Below are 25303 nucleotides of genomic sequence, written 5' to 3' on the forward strand. Positions count from 1 at the left end.
TTAATGCAATTGTTGCACAAGTTTTGCCTCATGACATACACATTATGCCCATAAAAGCGGCATTCCTTACCCTCTCACAGAAGTGACTTTCCACGCTTGACACAGATATGCTGACACCCTTGCTCATCTAACTGATTTGGCCTTTTGCATTTAATAAATTAAAAAGGGGGAGATGTAGGAATTATAGTTTAGCCAGGCGTTGGCATACCACGCCGCTCTTATCAAGGTAGAATAATTAATATACAGTGTTGGCATACCACACTAAATTAGGTAAGCTACAGAGCTTCATTTGGCATACCATTTGGCTCTGTGGGCACCAAGTTGGGAAACACATGTTTAGGCAGAGCAGGAGAACAAAGGAATAGGTGGAAAAGTACTGGGGATCATGAGGTGTTTAGAGGAGGGGGTGAGTGATAGAGCTGTAAGCATGCATCAAGTCACGTACTGGATGAAGGGAGGAAAAGGGTGTGTTATTAGGAGGGGCTTTCCATATTTGGTATCAGAAGGCACACCTTTCCTTATTTGGTCTTTGGAGTTCTCTGTGTATGTTAATGTTTAACTTAGCTGTGAGTTTTCAATAAAAGGAGCCTCCTAGAATGCTCTGGGCGGCCTTCCCTTCACATCATCCTGTTCATCGCGTCAGTTAATTTCCCACAAGCAACAATATCTAATATTGGTTTTAATATCTAATATTCCATAACAACAGACTGATCCCTTTTAGATAAGTTATTTTAGTTTATTTCAAAAAATTTAAATATTGATGATGTAATGCAATTTGTTGTGCTGGTCGGTGACCACAATAAAGAATTGATTGATTGACTCTATACTATAGCATCCTTCTCCCTTCAGGTGTCATAAACAGCCTGCTAATTGCTGCTTTTTGCACTGAAAGTACATCTACAGCACCATCTGTTTATTTGACTTTGTACTCTTGTCCTGCCTCTGTTGCAGTCAGTCCTCTCTTTGCTACGGTCCTTCAGTTGCTAGCCTCTCTGTTCTAGAGACTCAGAGGAAGGAGCTTAACCCAAAGAAAGGCAACTTTATCAACTCATGCAGTACTAAGAGCTAATTAAGGCATCTTCAAAAGGCAAATAGGAAAAGTACTTATGTAGGGGCAAGAGGAGCCAGAAAAAGTAGGAAAATACTGTCCTAGTAAATAAAGACAGAACTTTAAGAGGGACTGCATGGTTAAAAGTTTCTTTACTAGATTCAAATTGAACTTGAAAATCTATACGGTAAAGATAAAGGTACCCCTGACCATTAGGTCCAGTCATGAACGACTCTGGGGTTGCACCGCTCATCTCACATTACTGGCCGAGGGAGCCGGCATACAGCTTCCGGGTCATGTGGCCAGCATGACTAAGCCGCTTCTGGCGAACCAGAGCAGCACACGGAAACGCCGTTTACCTTCCCGCCAGAGCAGTACCTATTTATCTACTTGCACTTCGTGCTTTTGAACTGCTAGGTTGGCAGGAGCTGGGACCGAGCAACAGGAGCTCACCCTGTCGTGGGGATTCGAACTGCCAACCTTCTGATCGGCAAGCCCTAGGCTCTGTGTTTTAGACCTCATACCAAAAAATACAGATAAAATTACAGTTACAGTGGTACCCCATGTTATACTCGTAATCAGTTCCAGATCACGCTACGTAACACGGGCGTGCTTAACAGGAATGCCTCCCCAAAACAAAAAAAACCATAAGTTTGCGCGTTTTTGCGCTTCTGTGCATGCGCAAAGTGCGCAGAATGCTTCTGTGCACCTGCGCACTCCGGGGAGGACTTCCGGGTCGCGGAGGTCCGTAAGTCGAACGTACGCAACATGGAGCGTACGCAACTCGAGGTATGACTGTATGTGCTCAACTCTGTAAGGTTGTAAATAATAATAACAACATACAATAATCACATAAAATTGAATAAAGCAATTAATTGATTACACCTTCTTTAGAGGTTTTTTTTTAAAAAATAACAATATTTCCTACTCCATACTACGAAATATGGGTTGGCAGATAAAAGATACCAAGTATTATGTATCTAATCTCAAGGTCGTTTTATCACCCTAGCCATAAAATGAGTTTCCAAGATAGCTATATCTCACGGAAGTAGAATTCTTCACTCTGCACTAGGCTGAAAATACTCGCACTGCACTTCTAAACGAGTTGCCTAAGGACCAAGCTGGCTGTTATAGCTGCAAATCTACATGTTTAATAGAGACCAGTCCCAAGCGCGCAGAAAGATGGGGGTAGGCCCATGGATCAGTGAATCAACCACTCCCCCAGTCGCTGCTTACCTTCCCATAGCCCTGCCTCCAAAAACATTTCTTCCAACTAGAAGAAGAGTATCTGCTATCTGAGATTGGCTGGTTGGGAAAGCTAAACTGCACTACTTACCTATGAGTTCTCTTTGCTATTAAAAATGCCCCACCCCATGTTTGGGAAACATATTGAGATCTGATTTAAACATGACACAAGTTATGGGTAAAACACTGATCTATGGAACTGTCCTGTCCATACAGCTACAAACATGTTTTTTTTCCTGCTTTTTGTTGCAATTTTAGAGACTTTGTTTCCCTCTTACTTTCAAGTCCATAATTTCCTCTGTTTTCATCAAAAGAGTCACTTGCCAGAGGGGTAGCCATGTTAGTTTCTTGCTGCAGAAACAGCGGAGTCTTTAAAGAGGAACAAATAAATTGTTTTTGTTTTTGTTTTTTAATTACAGACTAATCCTAATCAGGGTTAAATCCAACAAGACAATTAATCCACTAAGCAAAAGTTTTAAAAACCGCAATGTTACAGTGAAATGCAGCTATGCCTATTTTACTCAAAAGTAAATCCCACTTTGTTCAAGGGGATTTTACTCCTTAGTAAGTGTGTATATTAGCCTATAGCTTATATCTCATGAATGCTTAATGATTACATCACCCCTTTCTACTCTAGGGCCAAGACCTCCATTCAAGGGTCAGGATTTGCACAGAGGATTGGAAATCAGGATTTTGACAGGACTTGCAGCAGACACACAGGAACCAGAGCAGGAGATGCTCATTCAGAATGCAACAACAGGGGCTTCTTTGAGAGAGTGGAGCTTAATCCGGAATAGACTCTAATTGAGGCAAAACCAGGACTAAACGGAAACTTCCTTGGACTGAATTAATTCAGACTCACTGCAAGGCAAGATAAGGGTCCAGGATAGATAAAATGGACATAGGATTTTCAGGGGGGAAATTCTGAAAGTATCCCCACAAGGACATGAGGAACAACTAGTATTTCATAACCTTGTTTCATCTAACTTTTGGAATTTTAAAACATGTAGATTATACTGAAGTAGCAAAACTATCTGCATTTTTTTTGAGGCTAGCTAATCCCAGATGAATTATTTAGCATAAGCTACTTTCACTCTTTTTTTAAAAAAGAATAAAAAAAGAAGAAGCTGCTGCATCGATTTATTTCCCCTAGACATTAGCAGACTGCTCTGTTAGAAATGCTGAAATGTAAATTATTTCTAGCCTCAAAGAAAATGACAAAGCCTGGGCTTTAAGACTCACATGTGGAGTCTCTGATTTCTCCCCATACTGAAAATTCATACATTGATTTTTTTTAAAAAAAAATCATAATAATTAGATATCTTAAATCCCTCTACTGTGCTAAAGCACAAGGCAGGGAATCATTTTATTTTTTTTTTAAGAGAAAAAAGATGTCACAATACTCAGTAAGCTGAATGCACACAATAATACTGTTACTTAAATAGAAATGTCTTCCTTGCCTATAAAAAAATCTATACTCTGTATAAACGAAGGCCCACGTGAAGAGAATATGGAATAGATTGATTTAGAGTTAGCCTCACAAAATAGTCAAAAGTATGCAGCATGTATGCACAGGTGAAAATATAAGCATGATTTGAAAAGCCCCTGGGCAGATCTACACCATAAAGGATATGATGTCCCCATTAACCTTCCCCTCACAGAGCTACAATTCCTAGTACTCTAAACAAACTACAACTCCCAGGATTCTTTGGGAGAAGACAAGTGCTTTAAATGTGCATTGAATTTACTTTAAATGTATGGTGTGGGTGTCCTCCCCTGTTTCAAATTTTACCCCAGCCAAGAAGAATCCACCTGGTGTCCCTAGAGTTATCACTAAAAATGCAACATGTAGATAATAACACTGGCCTACCTTGCAGGGCTCTTGCTAGGATTATGGAGCTAGTGGGTTGCATCCAATGTTAGACATACCCAGAGTAGACCCACTGAAATTAATTCATAGAACTGTAGAGTCAGAAGGGTCCCTGAGGTTAATCTAGTCCAGCCCCCTGCAATGTAGGAATCCTGCCTATGGCCATCCCTGGGTGGGCTTGAACCACCAACGTGGTTGACAGCCAGACACACTGACCTATTGCACCACTGGAGGACATCATTAACAGGACCAACTTAGGTCCCTAAATTTCAATGAGTCTACTCTGAGTAGAAATTAGATACAACCCAATGGGTGTGAAGCATTTTGAAAACAGGAACACTAAGATAATCATTATTATTTCTCCAGATCTGTCTGTCTGTCTCAAACAAACAAACATCTTATTATGACTTTTGGTTTCGGTTTTTTTTAACAGTGGTAAATCACTGATCTTCTGAAAAGTTTTTGAAAAAAATCTTTTGGATTAAGTGTGCAATATATCTGTGCGGAGTCTGCCAAAAATAACTATGGAACTAAATGGATAGGTGAAAAGCTGACACTGAAACAGTGCTGCTTTAGCATTTGTTTTCACTTATGTGAGATTACTACTCAACAGGAGTTTTTGAAACAATGCTTGGTTTGACACCATAGACCACAATTTTACACTTACATCCACAAAGCAAGGACCGTCACCATTGCCGTACATCAGGAATGGGGAACCTGTGGCACTCCAGATGCTGTTGATTACGACTCCCATCCCCCTGACCATCAGTCATGCTGGCTGGGGCTGAGTTGGAGACCAGCAACATCTCGAGGGTCAGAAATTCCCCATCTCTGCTTTATATGGAGGGAAGCTATGAGATCTCACCTGCTTGTCTAATGGGCTTTTGAACTTCACAGGATTAAACATCATTGTAATTCTCTGCACCTGCAACAACCTTTCAATTAGCTGAAATGGGAGTTTAGCAGATGGATCAGCCTAACTGGATGTTGCTGCCTCAAAATGTGCACCAATCACAGCTATCTGGATCTAAGGAGGAGGCATGAAGAAAGTTTTCATGCTTTTGGAATGATAAAGGAACTTCATCTGGTAATTCATCACAAAGAAACGCTACATCTAATACCTCTATCACAAAAATGATTTCACTTGTTTCATAGTATATTATCTCATTTTATTTCTGTTATTGCCACAAAATATTGTTCTGAGGTTACAAATCACATCATCTACACAATGTACTCCAACAAAAGCTCAGAAGCCCAACAGAGAGATTAAAAAGAATATTACACATGCTGTGTGGACTAGAAGGAAAGACATTCAACATATTTTGCTAAATCTTACATACACCCTTATACACAAGCACAACATTTTCAGTTAGAAAGTCAGGTATTCCTAATGGCATCTCACTGTTAAGTGTCATCTAAGTTAGGGAATGGAACTTGTGGTTCTCCAGAGGTTGTTCAACTCCAACTCCTCCCATCACTGCCAACCACTGGTCATTTCGGAGTTAGAGCCCAACAACTTTTGGGGGGTCACAGCTCCCCCTTCCCTGATCTAAGCCAATCTCAACAGATAGACAAGATTTGGTTTGGGTCAGGCATAGGGAACCTTTGGCTCTCCAGATGTTTTGGACTACAATTCCCATCATCCCTGACCACTGGTCCTGTTAGCTAGGGATCATGGGAGTTGTAGGCCAAAACATCTGGAGAGCCGAAGGTTCCCTATGCCTGGTTTGGGTGGTTCTTGGGCAATATGCTTCAAGTCCAAAAATCAACAGGAATCCTGCTTCCCTTCAAGCTATTGTCTGTCTCTCTTCCAAATGAGCATTAAACCAGCATCCCACTGTGACGATTGGATATGCCTCCAAAATTTGCCATTTCCCCCAGTGATGCATAACAAAGAAATCCCAGGCACTCCACACTCAACATTGTACAAGACTTTCAACAAGGACAAAAGTTCACATCCTGACCAATATCCAATGTAAGCAATTACTTTCTGCATAGCTAAATAGCTTTGCTACTTCATATTGAAATAAATGTTCAAATTTTGTCCTAAAGCTATTCTTGGCAGTTTTATAATAGCTACAGAATTAAAACAGCACACTATAGCCTTAGTTTGCATACAGAGGCTTTAATGTGTAGTTCCAATATTTCATGTAACAGGAATGCCAACATCTACATATGCATAAATGAATATTTCTGTCTAATAAAAAGCATTATTCGGAGATGTGTTTCCTCTTACTGTGTGCAATGCAACTCTCAATAATGCTAATGGAAGTTAACTTAGGATATATATATCCCCTTGATAGCTGGCCCTTTAATTTATTTACAAAATTGCCACTTAAGTTTAGTACATACTACTTAAGCAAATGTCTGGAGGCTGTGCTACCATTACTAGTTATAAAAACAGCTATATCCACTAATTTTAAAGCCTGTCATGAAACATATAGGAAAATTACATATCTAACACAAAAGCAATATTATACAAAAGTACATAGCACAAAGAAACTTGTAACAAGGGTTGACATTTCCATATTGCTACTTTATGAGTGCGATTAACATAGTTTTTTGTTGTCACTGTTTATTATTACTAAATAAAACTCATTCTTGTCTTTAACAAATTAACAGACTCGCCACAGTGATCTATGTTTCCCTATCTCTAATTCAGAAATATGAAGCAATTGCAAACTGCTCTACAGAGATGCACAACGAAATATGAAAGCTATTAATACAAATGTTAGGGTGCTTAGACGTGAATAAATAAACACGAGTAAATGTTTATATCAGTTCCCATAGGTGTGTATTTGTTCCAGTGGTATGGAAGGTGGTTGACACACAGTATTTAATTAATTAATTAAATCTGTATACCGCCCTTCGTCCGAAGATCTCAGAGCAGTACACAGCATAACATCGAACTTTCTGGAAACTTTTGCACTACTCAATCTCTTTACACTCAAAAGATTTCCAGAGAACCTTCATGTGTGAAAATGAAATTGTTTTGATGCTGAGCCTGCTAAGATTCTGATAGAATCTTGAGATGCAAAGCCATGAAAAGACAAGGAGAAAAGTTAAGTGTGCATTCATGCCATCTTAAACTGAACCCTGGAAAGGTTAGTTAGAGGCTATGGGATAAATGAATAGTGGCACCAGGGCACGGCATATTCCGAGGAAACAGAAAAGAGAAATGCTTATGCAGTCAGACGCTAGAAATAGGAGAGATAACAGAAGGCACGAGAAGGAATGAGAAGCAAAATGGGAGAAGCAGCAACGAAGATGGTTGGACATGGTTCAAGCAGGTCACAGAAATGTCTTTTTTCAATAACCTATTCACATTTTTTTAAATTGATGCTGAGAACATGGGCTTGACATGATCTATGCAAGTCCCACAGCAACAATGCAGTCCAAATCTGTGACTGTGAGGTAGCTGTCTGGGCCCATTCAGGGATAGGAGAGGACATAAACCAATAACAGAGCAGGCATCATAGATGGGTGAACCAGAGCTTTATTGACTAATAAAAGCAGGTGGGGCTGGACGAGGCCTTCTGACCCTGCAGGCCCTGCTGGGACATACAATGGGAGTTATCCAGCCTTGAGGACCCAGCATGGTGCAAAACCATGTGACTGGGACAGCTGGTAACTTGACCTGCCAAGCTAGGGCTGGGAGCTGGTTGAGACCTCAGGGCCTCCAAGGGGTGGGCCCCCCTTTATACTTATCAAGCCCACCCCATCACATTCCCATCAAGTTGCGACTATGCATATAAGATGCCTAACAACTGCTTACTACCCACTGAGAGAAAGCCAAGATATCCCTCCACACCAAGGGCCAGTTGTGGTTGGGAGTAAAATTTCTTTCTGGCCCTGTAAACCAGTGACAACTGAAGCCCTCAATGGGAGCCTGTAGAGGAGGAGGAAGAAGGCCGAATGGGATGGCAGCAAGCCCTTTCAAAGGGGAGCACAATCCCACCCTCCTCGAGTTCCCGTTCCCCAGCCATGGTGGCCGCAGTGCTGCCCTGCAAGTTGGCCAGCAGCTTCAACAGGCTCACGTGGTGCAATGCCCTCTGGTCAGTGAGGTGCAGGAAACTGGGAGTCACAACTGGCCTTTTTCTGTAGCATTGCCCAGACTTTGGAGTTTGCTTCTTGGGAAGGATAGACTATCCGCCTTACTGTGTGTGTTCAGGAGGAACTGACATCCTAAATATACTTGGTAGGACACAGTGAGACTTACTCCCAGGTAACCATACACAGGATGTGCATTAAAAAGTATTTTTAAGGTAACCACAGGGTGTGCATTAAAAACGTATTTTTAAACTACAACTAATCCAGAATGCGGCAGCTAGACTGGTGACTGGGAGCGGCCGCCGAGACCACATAATACCGGTCTTGTAAGACCTACATTGGCTCCCAGTACATTTTTGAGCACAATTCAAAGTGTTGGTGCTGATCTTGAAAGCCCTAAACGGCCTCGGTCCAGTATACCTGAAGGAGCGTCTCCACCCCCATTGTTCCACCCGGACACTGAGGTCCAGTGCTGAGGGCCTTCTGGCAATTCCCTCGGTGCGAGAAGCCAAGTTACAGGGAACCAGGCAGAGGGCCTTCTCGGTAGTGGCACCCGCCCTGTGGAACACCCTCCCACCAGATGTCAAAGAGAAAAACAACTACCAGACTTTCAGAAGACATCTGAAGGCAGCCCTGTTTAGGGAAGCTTTTAATGTTTGACGGACTATTGTATTTTAATATTTTGTTGGAAGCCGCCCAGAGTGGCTGGGGAAACCCAGCCAGATGGGCGGGGTATAAATAATAAATTACTACTACTACTACTACTACTACTACTACTACTACTACTACTACTACTACTTTTCTTATTTTGTATACCAGTACTTGCTGTAAAGCTGGTGGGTATCTAATTTGGAGTGGAAGAGAGGGATAAAAATGTTTGAATAAACAGATAAATAAATAGCTTGGCCCATGTTTATTGCACTACCACATAGGAGCTTAAAGTTGTGTTGTTGTAACATAGCCTTCCCCAACCTGATGCCCTCCAACACCCATCAACCTCAGAAGAAGAAGAAGAAGAGTTTGGATTTGATATCCCGCTTTATCACTACCCAAAGGAGTCTCAAAGCGGCTAGCATTCTCCTTTCCCACAACAAACACTCTGTGAGGTGAGTGGGGCTGAGAGACTTCAAAGAAGTGTGATTAGCCCAAGGTCATCCAGCAGCTGCATGTGGAGGAGAGGAGACGCGAACCCGGTTCACCAGATTACAAGGTTGAGGAAGGCTGCTGTAATAGATGTGGCTTGCCATGGGAGGCAGTGCATGGTAGAGGCTGGGTGCATGTGCAGGCTACAATTATCCCCACCACCACCACCATGCACTTAATGTTTAGCTTTGTGGAAAACAGGCTTTTATCAAGTAATCTAACCAGGGGGTCCTTTATTCACCCCATTAATGATTACAATAAGCCTCAGGTCATGTGTGCAATCTCCAGTTCACTTCAGAAAACCTACTTTCCATTTTACGTCAATTGTACATAAAACACTACAGCTTTCTATTGTCGGCTCCCAAGAAATGTTGACAGTCTAGAATCTAGATGTACAATATCACTGCTTTAGTTACAACAGTGTAAAGGGGGAGAAAGTATTTCATAGACAACTATTCAGGATTGGTTTTTTTTTTTAAAGGCACTAACTATGCAATCCTATGCATGTCTACTCAAAAGTAATCCCCACTGAGGCACCAAAGAAAAAACACATGCACCAAAGAATATTTTTTTAGGTACCAAATTTTTATTGCTATGTTAAATACCAGGGATTGAACAGCTGCACTATGAGAGTAATTTAGGCTTCACTCCAAGGCCCAATTACCTGGCAGTAAACCCCACTTAACTCCGTGGGATGTACGACTGACTAGTCATGTATAGGATTGCAATGTTAAAAACAGAGGAAGATTAGTAAAAGTTCAAAATGCTACATTTGAGTAAAATATATCTTAAACAGAAAACAGAAAAAATTGTCAGGAGCTAACTTGGTAGAGCAACAGTTAAAATCCAAAACCAGTAATGGTTTCAATAAACCAAAGCTTCATTCTTCATATGTTCATCTCTTAGATTTTTTAAAAAGATGGTTGCTTTAAACCACTTTGCATTTGTTTTGCTATTCACTGCTTAAAATACTGAAATTTGTCTTCCCTCCTTTAAGTCATTTCTGGTATTTGGTCTTATTTAGGGCTCATTGACAGGACCAAAGCATTTTATTCTAGATGTTTCAAACAGTTATACAGTAGGATTGCAAGTTGCACAGATTTTACTTAGGTGATCACAGAATTAAAAGTGGGGTGGAGGAAAGAGGGGGGGACTGCCAGAAGGGGCCATCCAAGATGGTGTGAGGGCTTCCCAGGACCAAAAAAGCAAGGAGGAGAGCTTAAGAAGCTCTTTCTACACCAGGTTTTTCCGGACACTGTGAAGTATTATGTGAGCTCTGGAGGCTCCCACAAGATCTTCTGAAGGCTTCCAGAGCAAGCAATGGGGAAATCAAGCATGAAAAGAGCATTTTTTTTTCAACCCTCCACATTGTTTCCCAGGCTCTGGGAACATCTTGTGTGGGCTTTAGAGGGCTCTGTGAGATCCTGTGAAACCTTGGATGGCCCCACAAATTTTGCAGTAGCTCCGGAGGTGGTCCCAGGGGGGTTGCTCTGACTTTAAGTGATTTTGCCTTTACACACTACCTCCCAGAAAGTAATATCAAGCAAGATACGTTCCTACTGTACATCTGATTAAATTCACTGCATCACACTAGTCCTGTACACACACGACATGTGTGTTGGATGAATGTGTGGCTTTGTCCTGCACCTACATGCATAATATTGGCATAGAGCCTGTACCAAGTGAATGTATACAAGCTTTCTGCAGGGAATCCAATTGCATATGTGAGATCAGTGAGAACGGCATATGAGCACAGTTCTGCTCTCCCCCAGGCCCTTATGCATAATTAGTGTACGTACATGTGATGTGAGTACAGTATAGGACTCTAGAAACATTGAAAAAGTAAGAAAATCCTAGCCTATGCCTAGAAATGGAAATAGGTAACATTTATTAAGAGATAACAGATTCATATTCAAATGAGCATGATCTACCCATACTTATAGCCAGCTAAACACATCCTATCTAGATACAAACTGTTTGGAGAAATTGACTCAGTAGCAGTGATGTAATGCAATCAAAATATAGGATAAGAAATATTATTATTATTATTATTATTATTATTATTATTATTATTTGAATTTATATACCGCCCTATACCCAGAGGTCTCATCAATGCTCCCCAGCACAAATTTAATTCAGAATTATACTAAGAAGTTCAAACCAAAACTAATGCACGTATTTAAGTGGGTTTCTTAAATCAAATGCTACCCATTCAAACATTTCTCTGCTTCTTCATAAATAAATATTCTTCATTTCAATGACTTTATTGAGCCCAGTGCGGCAGGGACTCGCCCAGGAGGGATCATGGTTTAAAGGGAAGGGATGAAACCTCCTCTCTTAATACACACAAACATATAGAAAGGCAAAAGGAATGCCATCCTAGTTTCTTATTAAATCACATATGTGTTTGCTTGCTACTATTGGTTTCTGGAAAAAAGTGCTGAAAAAACATTTTCAATTTTACAACTGCAATGAAACTTACAAGTTTTCTCAGCTCTACATACATATTACTATTTCATCTCTTTTGGGTAGTCTTTTCAGTTAATTTTAATTCCACAGGGTAGCTTCTAATTAAATCTAATCTGTAGTAATTGTTCATCAAAGTCTTGTAGATATAAGTAATCATATATTTATGCCACAGGGAGAACAATCAGATATGTAACTAAATCTCTTAATATGGACTCTGTGAGATATTAGATTTTCCAAATCAGAGAACACTCTCAGAATCAACTGATACATCTGAACATGTTGTGGGTGAATTTACAACCTGCTTCATATGAACCATGTACTCTTGGTTGAGTGGATCATTAGGTCTCTTGATCCAATCCGCATATGAGAATTACACTTAAATACTGCAACGCCATACATCTTGTAACATTCTACGTACAAACATCATGCATAAACAAAACAAACTAACAAAAAACAAGAAGAAGCAGCTGGGACACACAAGAACATCTACATTTTCCACTTACAAAGACAAAAATTCTAATGGGTGTTAAATGTCTCAAAACATAACAGAAGGGCAATTTAAACTATAATATCACATTTTGCCTACATGCCACAGTATGTATACATTTTTTCCTTCCAGATTCAGGAAGAGAACTTTCTTCCACACAGTGACATAGCAAACATATTTTAGATCCTTTCATACATATTATTGTAATTGTGCAGGCTTTCTAGACTTACCTCCTCTATGGATAATCAAAGAAGTCTCACTTCCAACTGGACATTCTTTAAGTATATCCACTACTTCTGCATGGCTCATGTTCTGTACATTCTGCTGGTTGATCTCAACAATGAGGTCACCTTCACATAAACCAGGGCACCCCTGAATGTCTAGAATTTGCTTCACCCTCTGTCCTGTGGGACTGTCTGCTATAGTGAAGCCAAAGCCCTGGGCCCCTTTCACAATGGTTAAGGTCATGAGTTCAGCTTGCGTGGCCCCAGAAGAAGCCATTGATACATTATCATCATGAACAGGTGGTGGGAATGTGCTATCAAGCTGACTATCTGCTGGAATGGAGTGCAAGGAATGTGGTGGCCGATCTGTTACATCTGGAACAGACTGAGAAGTTCTAGAAATGTATTCCAAATAAGTTTCATAGTTATGTCTTCCATTTACTACTACTGGAGGCCTCTCCATGACTGCAAGTGGTGGCACCATGCTGTTGGCAGGATCTTCAGGATCAAAGGGCAGAGGGTATCCACGACATAGCACCAGGTTGACACTCTGACCAATGGGAACAGACTGGAAGAGTTTGACTACATCTGCGTGAGTATGCCCAAGGACACAAACTTCATTAATATAGACAATGACATCACCTAGAAAGAGAAAAAAATAGTGATATGAGATAACTTCAACTACTCTTGAATATAAAAAAGTGAATCAGTTTGGGATCTCCAAAAGGGATCACCATTTTCCTGCAGCTGTTGACACAATAAAGTATGCCTGCCTGCAAAAATAATGTTAGAAGCTGAAAAAGTGGCATGGATTGACCTTAAGTTTTGAAATATTTTCAAATTAAAAATAAATCACAGAGGCTACTAGGAACAGATAACTTTTCATCTGTTGTGTACATAGAACTGGAGTTTTTGTTCTCCCATAGACACAAATAAAAGCAATATCCTCTTTATTTTCTAATTTCTTATGGAAACTGATATTTAAAGTTGGATCCTTTTCTTCTGAACACATTTGTGAAACAGGATTTGTTTATTATTTTTGCATGTGACATACTTTCAGTCGTGTTTATTTTTAGAAAGTTGTAGCATTTAACCTCCTGCCAATATCCATTGCTTATTTTTGTGTGTGCACTGACTGCTGAACATATCTATACTACATACTTCTAGCTTCCAGAGGACATTACAAGATCCATTTTTCTATAGCCAATCCCTGTGATACCACTACATATGTTCCAGAACATTGGACAGGGACATACTGTAAGAATTTACAACAGACATTTTTTTTTAATAAAAAAAATCACACTATGAATCCAACAAAGTAAAAAGGCCGTTCAGCAAGGACAGAATGGCACCCAGAAATGATCTGCTTCAAGACTGAGCCAGAAGAGACAGTGATAGAACACCATGTGCTGTTACCTAAAAAAAATCCAATATATCATCGATAATCTATAGTCCACCCTAGAAAATGATACTTGCCTCTCCCAAGTCCAGGGTGGTAGACCTGCCCTTGCCTGTAGAGAGTTCCCTAATCTATAATGGATGCCCATCAGCAACAACCGAATATACACAGGGACCAGACCCTGCAAGAAACCCAGATGCGCCAGTACCATCACATCAAAGGTTCATTCACTAGATCATCCTGGACCTGCCAGCAACGCCTTTTTGCATAACAATTAGATAAATGAACAAGAACAGATACAAATTTGACAGGAGGGAAGGTTCTGATGGCCTCTCCCACAGTCAAGGTACACATTGGTGGTGGTGGTGGATGTTTCTTGCCCAGGCACATAGTCTAGTTCCACTCCTCAACCGCAATCCACCTAGACACTTGAATTTTCCATCTCATAATAGATCAAGTTCAAATGCTTGTGTCTGGGTCTTACTTTCCATCTTCGATTGAAGCTTTAGAGGGGGGGGGACAACCTAAGGGGCAGATAACCCCCCCAAAAAACACCCCATATGTACTAAACGGTACGGGATGTTGAGACAATGAATGCATGTGTCTGTGAGAGAGAGAATAGAATGGAGCGGCTGGAAAAGGAAGACATTTTTATATATAAAGGGTAGAAAGAAGCTTCTGGTGAAGGGTGGCTAATAAATCTAATACCACGACCACCACCAGGGTTGGTATTCAATGAGACATTTTATACAATAGGACAGAGGGAGATGGTGGAATTGTAGATTGTACCACTTCAGAAGGCAGGTGGTATATTAGCATATCAGAAAGTTACAAGAAACTCGGGTTTGGGAATGGATGGTTTATTCTGTTTCTGGTCTGTGTTGCTTAAATTCATTTTCTCTCAATGTGTTTAAATTCATTTTCTTTCCAAATTTGCCTTTCTAAACTCCACCCCCCTTAAAATGTGCATTAAAAATGCATTTTGATATTTTTGGAAGTGAGGATTGCACCTCAGCATAAGGAAAAGTACAAAATCTAACGGGGAGCTACATTCTAGTCTACACGTTAGAAAAGGCACAACTGTATGCTTTTACAGATGAAGGTTGAATCAATTGCCAAAACATGCCAATCATAATCTCTTAGGATTTTGTGTCTATAAAAGCAGCAGGCATCGATTGGGAGAGAGCTGTATACTGAACATGTTAGATCTTACCACTCTGCAATTAGCTTTAAAACAGATCTAATAAATGACATTTTTGCAGACATCTGTAGAATTAAATAGGTAATTGCAAAAGAAAGGACTCCTGAGAAATCCATAACACTGTCTGTAGCTTTTTGTCTTTCTGAAGTGTTGTAACATCAAACTGGAAGGAGATTTCGGCAGCTTTGTGCCACTATGAGCGAAGCCATGGTTTGGCTTAGTGTGTCATCCAAACCAACGTTCATGGTTTGTCTCACCCAAACCTTGGCTGTTGCTTGTACTTTTCCCAGGTTTAAATGACCTGCTAAACCAAACCATGGTTAGTTCACAGTCGCCGCCATTGGTAGGTTCCATCCTGTTCACTTTCTGCATCTGTTCTCAGCAGCCATGAGCAACTGTAGCAAGCAAAGCATCAAAGCTATGATCATATGTTTCACATGGGGGGAAATCCAAATTCTGATGTCTTAGTAAGCGCAGCGCAGCGGATCAGGGCACTGCAACAATGGGCCACACCTGTAGGTCTAGAAAGGACTTAAATGTCTTTAAGGACACCAAAGGCAAAGTACATCGTGGCATAATCTTATGGCAATCGAAAATGACTGCCTGATACAGACATATAAACATAAGGCAGAGATATTTGATGGAGAATTGAGCCACACTCACAGGGGGGGGGATTTATCCAGATGGAATTCCTCTAGAAACACAACAGCAACTGAAGGAAGCTATCCACTGCACTCAGGTTGTTTTTTCTTTTTTTCTTTTTTTAAGTGTGTGTTTAATAGCAAAATAGCAGGGGAATAATGTACTCCATTGCAATGTGTATTTATTTATATTTGAATTTTAGATTCCTTTTGTTAAGGGGCTGTAGTACCCAAAATGCTGCGGCAGTTTTGGGACAGTGGGGCTTGAGTAGGCATTTCCTGCAGTGCCCCTGACAGTGGAATGCCCTTCCCTCCAAGATGTGTCTGGTTTCATCATGGTATGCATTTTGATGTCAGCTCACGGCGCAGATTTTTCCACAGGGCTTTGAGGGGTGGAGGTGGAGGATGGTATGTGAGTGATGCACCCTAGGAACGCACAGTGAAAGGTGAGATATAAATGCCTCTATGTAAATACATAAAACAAACCAGGGCATTTCTGATAATAAAACTAGTTATCCACAACAGAGCTACACTAAGTGGGGGCTCTTTGGGCCAGTGTCAGTCCACAACCTGGTACCTGGCACGCTGTGGGGAACAAAATGCTGACCCACCACATCAGATAGATTGAGAGTGGTTGATCCATCACATCAGAGTTGTTGATCTACAATACCTTTGGTTAGTTCCCTCTTGTTCCTATTGTAAAGTTGAAAGGGACTCTGCTTGCTGACCCTTCAATGGCTCTGTGATCTTAGAAGAAGGTTCGGTTAACTTTAAGCAGTTAAGCAGCCCATCTCTCTCTCTCTCTCTCTCTCTCTCTCTCTCTCTCTCTCTCTCTGTGTGTGTGTGTGTGTGTGTTTTGCTGGTGGGACTGTCTTACCCTACCCTCACTTCTCCATAATACAGCACATCTCCTCCTGCCTTCCCTGCCTTCCTGAAAATCCTTCAGAAATGTGGCCTGGAACAAGATACAAGCCCAGAGAGATTGTAGCAGGCTTATTAGAAACGTAAAAGTATATTTGGTTAAAGAAAATAAAATAAACTTAGCTGGTGAGCCTGACAGGAAGTGGATATTTTTTGATAAGGATCTGCCATTTTATATAGGCTTTTTTTTGAGAGAGAGAGAGACCTAGTATAATTCTACTTTTACCCTGTGCACATGTTTTAATTAAAAAGCTGGCTTTTCAGAAAAAGAAAAAGTGCTTAACCAGCATGCATCCGGTAATTACACACAGGCAGATGTGGATTAGCCGGCGAGGCTATTTACATTTCCATTGTATTCTACATACAGCGGCATGATCTATTTAAATGAAAGCATTTAATTTTTTTTTCCAGGAAAGGAAGTATAAAATAAATTATGAGAATCTAAAGGCTTTGATTATTTGCTGATGTGGTAAACATGAAACAGCGGAGCTTAAAACTGCAAGGATAGCACTAAGAAGGGAATCCAATAAATGAATACCAAGTACAAAAAGCAGGCAGGTTTCTCTTTCGGTACCAGATGCTGCGCGGAGAACTGGTCTTAGGAGCTTGCACTGTGCCAAAGAGAAACGTATAATAAACAAAAATAATGAATCCTTTCTCATCAAGACCACATGAAATAAGAACAGCTCTACTCACTGCAGAAGGTTTCTCTCTCGGGAGGTAAAATAAGTCACTCTGTTCTTGCCTTTGCGTATGGAAGCCCTTTATCATAATAAAAAACCTGGAGCCAGTGAACTGCATAACAGGACATCAGTGGATTTGAAGAGCATAGTGAAAATTGTCTCCCACACTTACTCTGCTATTTGGGAACTGTGAAATATATTACTGCATGTGGAGAAACTCTTGCGCGCACACACAAAATTGGGTTTTTTAAATGTAAAGAGGTCAAAATTTATAATACATTTGTGCTTCTGAGGATGCTGTACTTTATTTCTCCACACGAAGCTTCACATTTATCTAGGTAATGGCTCCCAGAAGCAGGGAAGTAGCTCTGCAAGCTTCTCGGCAGCCTAAAAGCTTAGCTATATGACAAAGCATGAGGTAACTACAAAGCAGCCACTGTTGCTGCCCAGGAAGACTGGCCGGGCGCCATGTGTCATCAGCCGATGAATATCTTTGACTGCCGCCTTAACTGTGCTGGCCCACAGTTCCGAACTCCCCTAAAAAAATGGCTCCATAGGAAGGGGAAACAAGAAGTGGGGATAAGTGAACTGTTTTTATAAAGAGAGACAGGAAGGGGTACTAATCTCACCACTTCAAAACACATCTACTTTTACCTGAAATTTTTGACCATATTTATGACGAAGATTTAAATTCTTATCCGGTTGAATACAAAGCCAATTGTCTTTCAGTGGTTACGAAACAGATCCATTATTTTAAAGGCCACGAAGCTTAAAATATATGGCCTTAAATAAGCAATTTGTCAGTGGTTAATACTCTGAATGAAGTCTGTGCCTCTGAGGGCAGAATGAGACGTTCCAGTTTGTCTGGCAGCCAGACCCTGCCAAGCACTGGGTGCAGCTGCAGCTGAAGCCAGGCACAGCACTGTGGCACATCAGCGAAAGCAAATCTACCAGAATGAGATGCCTAACCAAAAGGCATACGTTCACTTTTTGCTTAGTAATTCAGTTCTGTGACTTTAGCTATTTCTTTACAGTATTGATATTGTGTCTTACAGTCGTTGTAACTACAGCTACCCAATTAATTAAAAAAAAATAGTGGGCTCTGGAAAACTGGGGTTGTTTCATGCATGCTACAGATTTTTGTTTTTAAATAGCAAAGTCATTTCCATGAAGGAAATTACATGAATCATTATCGGTATGATCCTAAATGTACATTAATCCCATGTACATGCTGCTATTTATATTTATGTGGGATTAACGCATCAAAAGTCACACCCAGGATTTGCAGGAGCCCCTAGAGAGGTGAATGTTTTGTGTGAAATTAGAGAAGGGTGGCTAATTTAACCAGTGTAATGTACCATCCGTACATCATTTTCATAACCTCCCTCTGGCTGAGTCACTGCTGCATACATACCAGGATGGAGAGGTTGGCATGGTGCAAATGCGCCAGCAGAGCAGCTCCAGTGTCCAGTCAGTGCTTCTGCAGAGAGCTGACCTTGCCACTGCCTCAATCCCTCCTCTTCAGCCTGGTATGCAGCAGTGACTTAGCCAGATGGAGGTCAGGTGAGCAGTGCAGCCCCATCATGCCATCTGCTGTAGCTAAATGGAACCTCAATGTGAAGAGGTAGCTAACTTCTGAATATCAGATGCCACAGACAAATAGACAAAGGCACTGACATTGTCTATTGGAAAGAGAAATTTGATTAGGAACCTGGATGAGAAAGTTAAAACGGGGATATCTGACTAGCTGGATCTTGGTTGGATCCAACAAGAGAGTCACATCCACTGAAATCAATAGAGTTAGATTAACCACAACTAATTCCATTTAATTCAGTGGGTCTATACAAATTTAGGATGCAGGTGGCACTGTGGTCTATACCACTGCGTCTCTTGGGCTTGCCGATCGGAAGGTGGGCGGTTCGAATCTCCGTGATGGAGTGAGCTCCCGTTGTTCCGTGCCAGCGCCTGCCAACCTAGCAGTTCAACAGCACAGCAGTGCAAGTAGATAAATAGATACTGCTGTGGTGGGAAGGTAAATGGTGTTTCTGTGCACTCTGGCTTCTCTCACAGTGTTCCATTGCACCAGAAGTGGTTTAGTCATGCTGGCGACATGACCCAGAAAAGCTGTTTGTGGACAAATGCCGGCTCCCTTGGCCTGAAATAGAGATGAGCGCTGCAACCCCATAGTCACCTTTGACTGGACTTAACTGTCATGGGGTCCTTTACCCTTTTACCTTTTTACACAGACTTAGTTGCCTACCACCCTATGTTCTTAAAAACAATTCCAACTTGTTAAGCTATAGCAAAACATGTGCAAAGAGCACAAAAAATCCCTAGGCAAAACATACAGTGATATGCATTCATATTACTTTAAGCCTATTAGAATTTCAAGGCACAGATTTATTTAAATTCTATTAAAATAAAAAAAGGTTATGGGGTGTGCGTGTCTTGGTCACTTCCAATACAGCTTATTTATCTGTAACATGATAAACAAGTTTCAGAATTGATCACTACCTGGCTGAAAAAATGAGGGATAGTTTAGAGAAAGTGAGGAACAGCAAAGTCAGGTGCACATGGTCTCATACACCAAGAAATATGTAAAAGATTAAAAGCTATCTCTATTAAAAAAAGAAATTGCCTATGTTAACATTAGGCAATTTCTTTTGATATCCCATCTCCTAAATTAAGGAACAGAAGGGCTGCCTAATTCAAACACAAAAATATATGAGGTGTTCATTTGTCTAATGGCATGCATATAAAACTGCATTATATCTGACTGAAGTGCATGTACGCACATGGGGAAATGTTCAGGATTTAGGACTGCACTTGCACTGCTTTATTTAATGTTCCAAGAAATAGCATGACACTGAAATCTGAAATACATTTATCTGGCAGTTCTGATTTTCCATCTGAATGGCGCTTCTGCAATTCTGAATGTAATGTTGATCCAACATTTCTGTTTATTTAGTTTTTCTTTATCCTAACCTCTCAGAAGCATGAATGAACATGAAAACGGTTCAGCAGAACAGCATCTGCTACACTGGCCCAATACTTGAAATGTCCTGGATTGCAAGGGGGAAGCTCTCAACACTGTAACAATGTAATGGAGGGGTGGAATAGGAACAAGAATTGGGTTTCAACTTCCTGTGAAGCCATGAAGACCTTTGGGTGGACTTTGGCCAATCACCCAACCACAGGCTTGTGAGCAGGGAAAACTCCATGAGTTATTCGATGGAAGGACAAGATACCTAAAACAGTAATATATAAAAATAGTTATATTGTCATTGTAATAGATCTGACTAAGCTCTAATGATCAAGGCATAATGGTCCATGGTTACATGCAGCTTCCTCACTGTTTAGACTACGTGTGCCCTTGCAAACCGTCAAGACGTGGAACTATTTGCTCTCCGTGAAGCCAAAAGATGCAGATGAAGTTTAGCTGCTAAAGTGTCTCGGGCTCACTCTCTCCTGAAGAATACCCCCATGGAGACTACAATCTGACAGGTTCTCACATCAACACTTCCTCATTCCCGAGAGGATTCCTGAGATTCACCTGTGTGCAATGACAACCACTTAGCAAGAGCTGTTCTTTCCACCAAGGCTCTCTGAAGAGTCGTCATAGTCCTTTATCAAAAGCCCAACTCCCTTTGTTGTTTTAGCCCAAGTTTACTAATCACATCTTTCTGTAGTGATCCGACCAGCATTTGATGCAACCTGTTAACAACTTTCAAACTTCTCTAACACCACCACTCAGGCTCTTTGCTGCTCTTTCCTCAGAAGGAAAAGGGACCCAGAGCTCCATTATAATGTTACAGACGTGTTGCTGTGGTCTTTTTGAGTCCTAACTATATAACTAGATATTGCTTATTCAATTGTGAGACACCCCAGGCCTGTGATTTTATAATACTCCATGAACATATAATGGATTATATGTTTTCTGTTATTTGCTTTCAACCCTTTTATATCTTAACTTAAATTGTTTATTTGTATCATGTGTTGCCTCCTTTTTGCGGACCCCATCATGGGAGGAATTCTTTAATCCTAAACACTTTCCTATACCTTTAGGGTGATTTATTAACTGATATGTAGCTTTCTTTTTTAACGCTAACTGCAGCAGTTATTTCAATGGCCACAACAAATGTCTGTAAGTTTGTATCAGATGAGAGCAAACAAAAGTGCCTATATTTAATTAGAAGGCAGGCAATTTACTTCTTAGGACAAGAGCAATACAAGAGCTCAGGTCTTCAGCGAGAGGAGTTGTGCAGAAGTTTGAAATGGTGCCTTTGAAATGCTGCCGTAAGAAAGCAGAAGACAAACATAATGAACTCAGAGATAAACTTAGCATTTGGTTAATATTAAGTTAGCTGCAAGAATGACTTATATTTGATTTGCATGAGCTTGATAAATAGATTCTGTGCCCACACAGCATCTCGAGGAGTTATGGTCCCAACTAAGGTAGACCCAAGTCATCATGTTTGTCATTGACAAATATGTAGCATTTGCAGCAGCAGCAGCAGCAGCAGCAGCAGGAAGGAACTGCTCAAGCCTTTGGGCATCTAAACATCAGGCCAGAGCACAAAATCATACAGATGTGTCTTCTTAAACAAGTGAGCCATACAATCATGAAGCCAGGAGGTGATCAAAAGAAACCCCTGCCAACAGTCTCTAGCCTGGATAGCTCAGCTGGGCAGAGGGTGGTGCTGAGAACACCAAGGTTGCAGGTTCAATCCCCATATGGGGCAGCTGCATATTCCTGCATTTCAGGGGGTTGGATTAGATATTCCTCAGGGTCCCTTTCAACTCTACAATTCTATGAGCCCATCGATCAACCTATAGAATCAAAACCACACAATAGTCAGAGAGCAGATATGCTGTAGTAAGATTTCTGTGGAACAAGATTCCCCAGGGCCATTTCAAGACATTTTGTTGCCTGAGGCAAAGGAGAAGATGCCACCCATTTCCATATTCAGAAACTGAATTTCACTTCAACACTGGCAATGGTCCCTAAAGCAAGGTATGAGCATACCAGCATGGAAATAATATGAAGCACCAGAACAATGAAATCATTCTAGACTCCAAATCTGGAGTTTCACAGTTTTATCCCTCGTATGAAACAAATAAGCAGCAGCATTCTGGTTCCAACACCAGCTTCTCTTTCTATGGGTTAGATGCAGGCTTGCTCTCAAGTCTCAGAGTTTTCTAGCTCAGGGGAGGGGGATAAAATTATGGTAGGGCTTTGGGATAGGCAATAGGATTTGTCTTGATGTTGAAACTCTGAGCTTTTAAGGCAGTGCAGGTGTTGCTGCAGCTGGCCAGCCCCATTACATGGCATGATGCCGGGAATGGAAACATACAGAAGACTGCAGCAAATGCCTCTCACCACAACACAAGTAAAACTGCAAGATTTGTGCTTGCCGTGGCAGTTAGCTGCTGGGACCTTCCATGGGTCACCACTTCAGATGTTAGTTTATACACAGAAAAACAACCAGCAGATCTTTTAATATAGAACATCAGTGCAAGTTCTTAAGCTAGATCCCATATGCTACAAGATGGGTGTAAATGTGTTGAGCTGGTCTCTGAGCTCTTTCTCTTTCTCTCTAAATACATCAATATCTATATAATCTACAGCCCAAGCTTCTTTTTATCTGCAAACCAGAACTCTGATTTCTTTTTCTTAACAACTTCCAACCCTTTTCACCCTCTCCCTCTGACAAAAAGGGATTCTCAGTTGTGCTGGGGAACTACACTGAACAGGGCCATTCATAGAGACAACATGCTTCCTGTTTAGCATTCCACTTGTGAGGGGTTTCATGAGAAATCCTGTAGCTCATACATTAAAGGAGAATAAACCTTCATGCAATTGGTCATGACAAAGCAGTACACTGTCCCTCTTCCTAGCCATAGTGGTATCCTTCCATTCTCGGAGCCCTGACTATTTTTAAAAAACACTTAGGCTGCAATCCTGTGGCCTTTTACCTAGGAATAAGTCCCACTACTAAACTAAATGAAACTTACTTCAGAGTAGACACAAATCTGTCACCCTCCCGCATTTCCCGACACATTACCTTTAACAGTAGTTTATGACCGACAGCATAGGTATAACTGGGCAAGTTTACAAAAATTAACAGTCCAGGTTCATAATTTCAGGAGGTGAAGGATGCATTGTACTGGAAATGTAGGTCGTCTTCATACTGTTAGTATTTTGTAAGAGGGTTTCAAGTGCATACCAGTAAATTTAGGTTTGCTCAGTTGGAGTGGATAAAAGTGTTTTGTTGCCCTAGCAAAACAAATCCACTTAAAAAAATAAATAGTCCCCCCCCCCCCGGGTTAGGAAAGTGATGAGGAAATGAAAAGTGTGGAGTGAATGGGTGATTAATGGGAATACATAGCAAATCAGGTTGGATGCTCTCTGTCATATAACCTCCTTCCAAACCATTAAGAACAAAATGCTCAGTATGGGCTGTATATAATCTAACCTCCGTGTAAGCTTTCTGCAAGAAAAACTGGATAAAAGCTCAATAAATAGGTCATCCACAGGAACGCATAAGCTTTGTACTGGGACAAAAAAGGTACAAAACTGATATAAAAATAAAAGAGTGCTAATGCAGACATAGACGTATATGCTGTCACAAGTAAATATGTCAGATGTCTGATGATCCAAACAACACTACACACACACACTGAGAGCTGTATTATAAGAGAAGTTCTTCTTAATAAAACCACAAGCAGAATGAAGTTAAGGATGAAAATTCTGATGGGAGAAACTCCTTTCTACCATGTGAATCTAGCTATCTTGATAAATTGGAAAAGACATGTAATCTAATATGCTGATATTCACACTTGCCATTTAATTTACTCCGCAAATTGTTTCCGTATCTACTGAGAAATCAAGAGCAAAATAGATTAGTAAATTGCTCATAATGCTTATTTCAAGGGCTATTTATATGGCAGTATAATACATCATGGCAGTATAATATATCACATATGCAAAGAATATTAGCACTTGAGTCGGTTTAGCTTACCGTATTTATAGCATTTTGTACCAATGACCTCGAACATCTATATAGGTCTGCAGGGCATAGAAGTTATCTCAAAGATTAGAGCACTCTGAAATTTCCAAAAACTCTTAGGAGAACCTACGTGATAGGTGGAAGTGGAAGTGAATCCTGAGGGCTAATATGACAGGAACTAGAAAGAGCCCCCAGCTTGTTTGCCTCTCCCCATGGCAGCTTGCTTTTCTCAGCCAAAGCCCACTTAACACCATGTGTTACATGAATGAAAAGGGGGGGGGGGCGACAGAAGAGGAAGAATGTAGCTTCTAGAAAAGAAGGAAGAGAACCTTTTACTTCAAGTCTATCTATCCTTTTGCAGCTACTTACAAACAGGCTTCTGGTCACCTCATGTGTAACGTAGCAGTGTTGATTATCAAATGAAAGGAGAAGAACAGACTCGGAGCAACTGTCCAACTTTAAGGGCTTTGACCCAAGTGGGCCTTGATTGAAAGGTGGCGATAGAATGAGTGCCATGTGGCCCAGAATCTGGACTAGAGGATGAAACAAGTAAGGTGGCAACAGGACAGGGAGGCAGGGTTGCCAAGGTGTAAGAGAGCAGCCTTTCCTCAGCATATGCATTGGGAACTTGGTGGTACTAACACAATTCCTCCACTCATTTGTGATGGAGGATGGAAGAGACTGGGCGATCTTAAAGTGACATATGGCATGCCCATGTTACAGTTCATGCCAACGAAAACCAAGATCTATAACCTCACAGTTTGAGACAGTCATGAAATTTCCATGCTACTAACATAGGAAATGTGTTTGGTAGTACAAATTAGCTGCAAACCTCAAAAGAAGTAAAACTGATTTATGTAGAGCTATTCATAAATCAGGCACCATAATTACAACCCACTGAAGTGGTTGGGC

General features: G+C 40.9%; 1 protein-coding gene across 18 annotated transcripts in view; it reads right to left on the bottom strand.

The window, feature by feature from the left end:
- Positions 1-25303, bottom strand: part of MAGI2 (membrane associated guanylate kinase, WW and PDZ domain containing 2) — a 600602-nt gene that overhangs the window by 122350 nt on the left and 452949 nt on the right. For 17 of the 18 annotated variants that reach the window (XM_033162886.1, XM_033162885.1, XM_033162881.1 and 14 more), the window contains one exon: positions 12543-13178. The exons of the other annotated variant lie outside the window; for it this stretch is intronic. In XM_033162886.1, the coding sequence (XP_033018777.1) occupies positions 12543-13178 (636 nt within the window). The remainder of the gene's footprint in view (positions 1-12542; positions 13179-25303) is intronic. 18 annotated transcript variants of the gene reach the window in all.

Source organism: Lacerta agilis, chromosome 10, assembly GCF_009819535.1.
Source record: "Lacerta agilis isolate rLacAgi1 chromosome 10, rLacAgi1.pri, whole genome shotgun sequence".
Lineage (NCBI taxonomy): Eukaryota > Metazoa > Chordata > Lepidosauria > Squamata > Lacertidae > Lacerta > Lacerta agilis.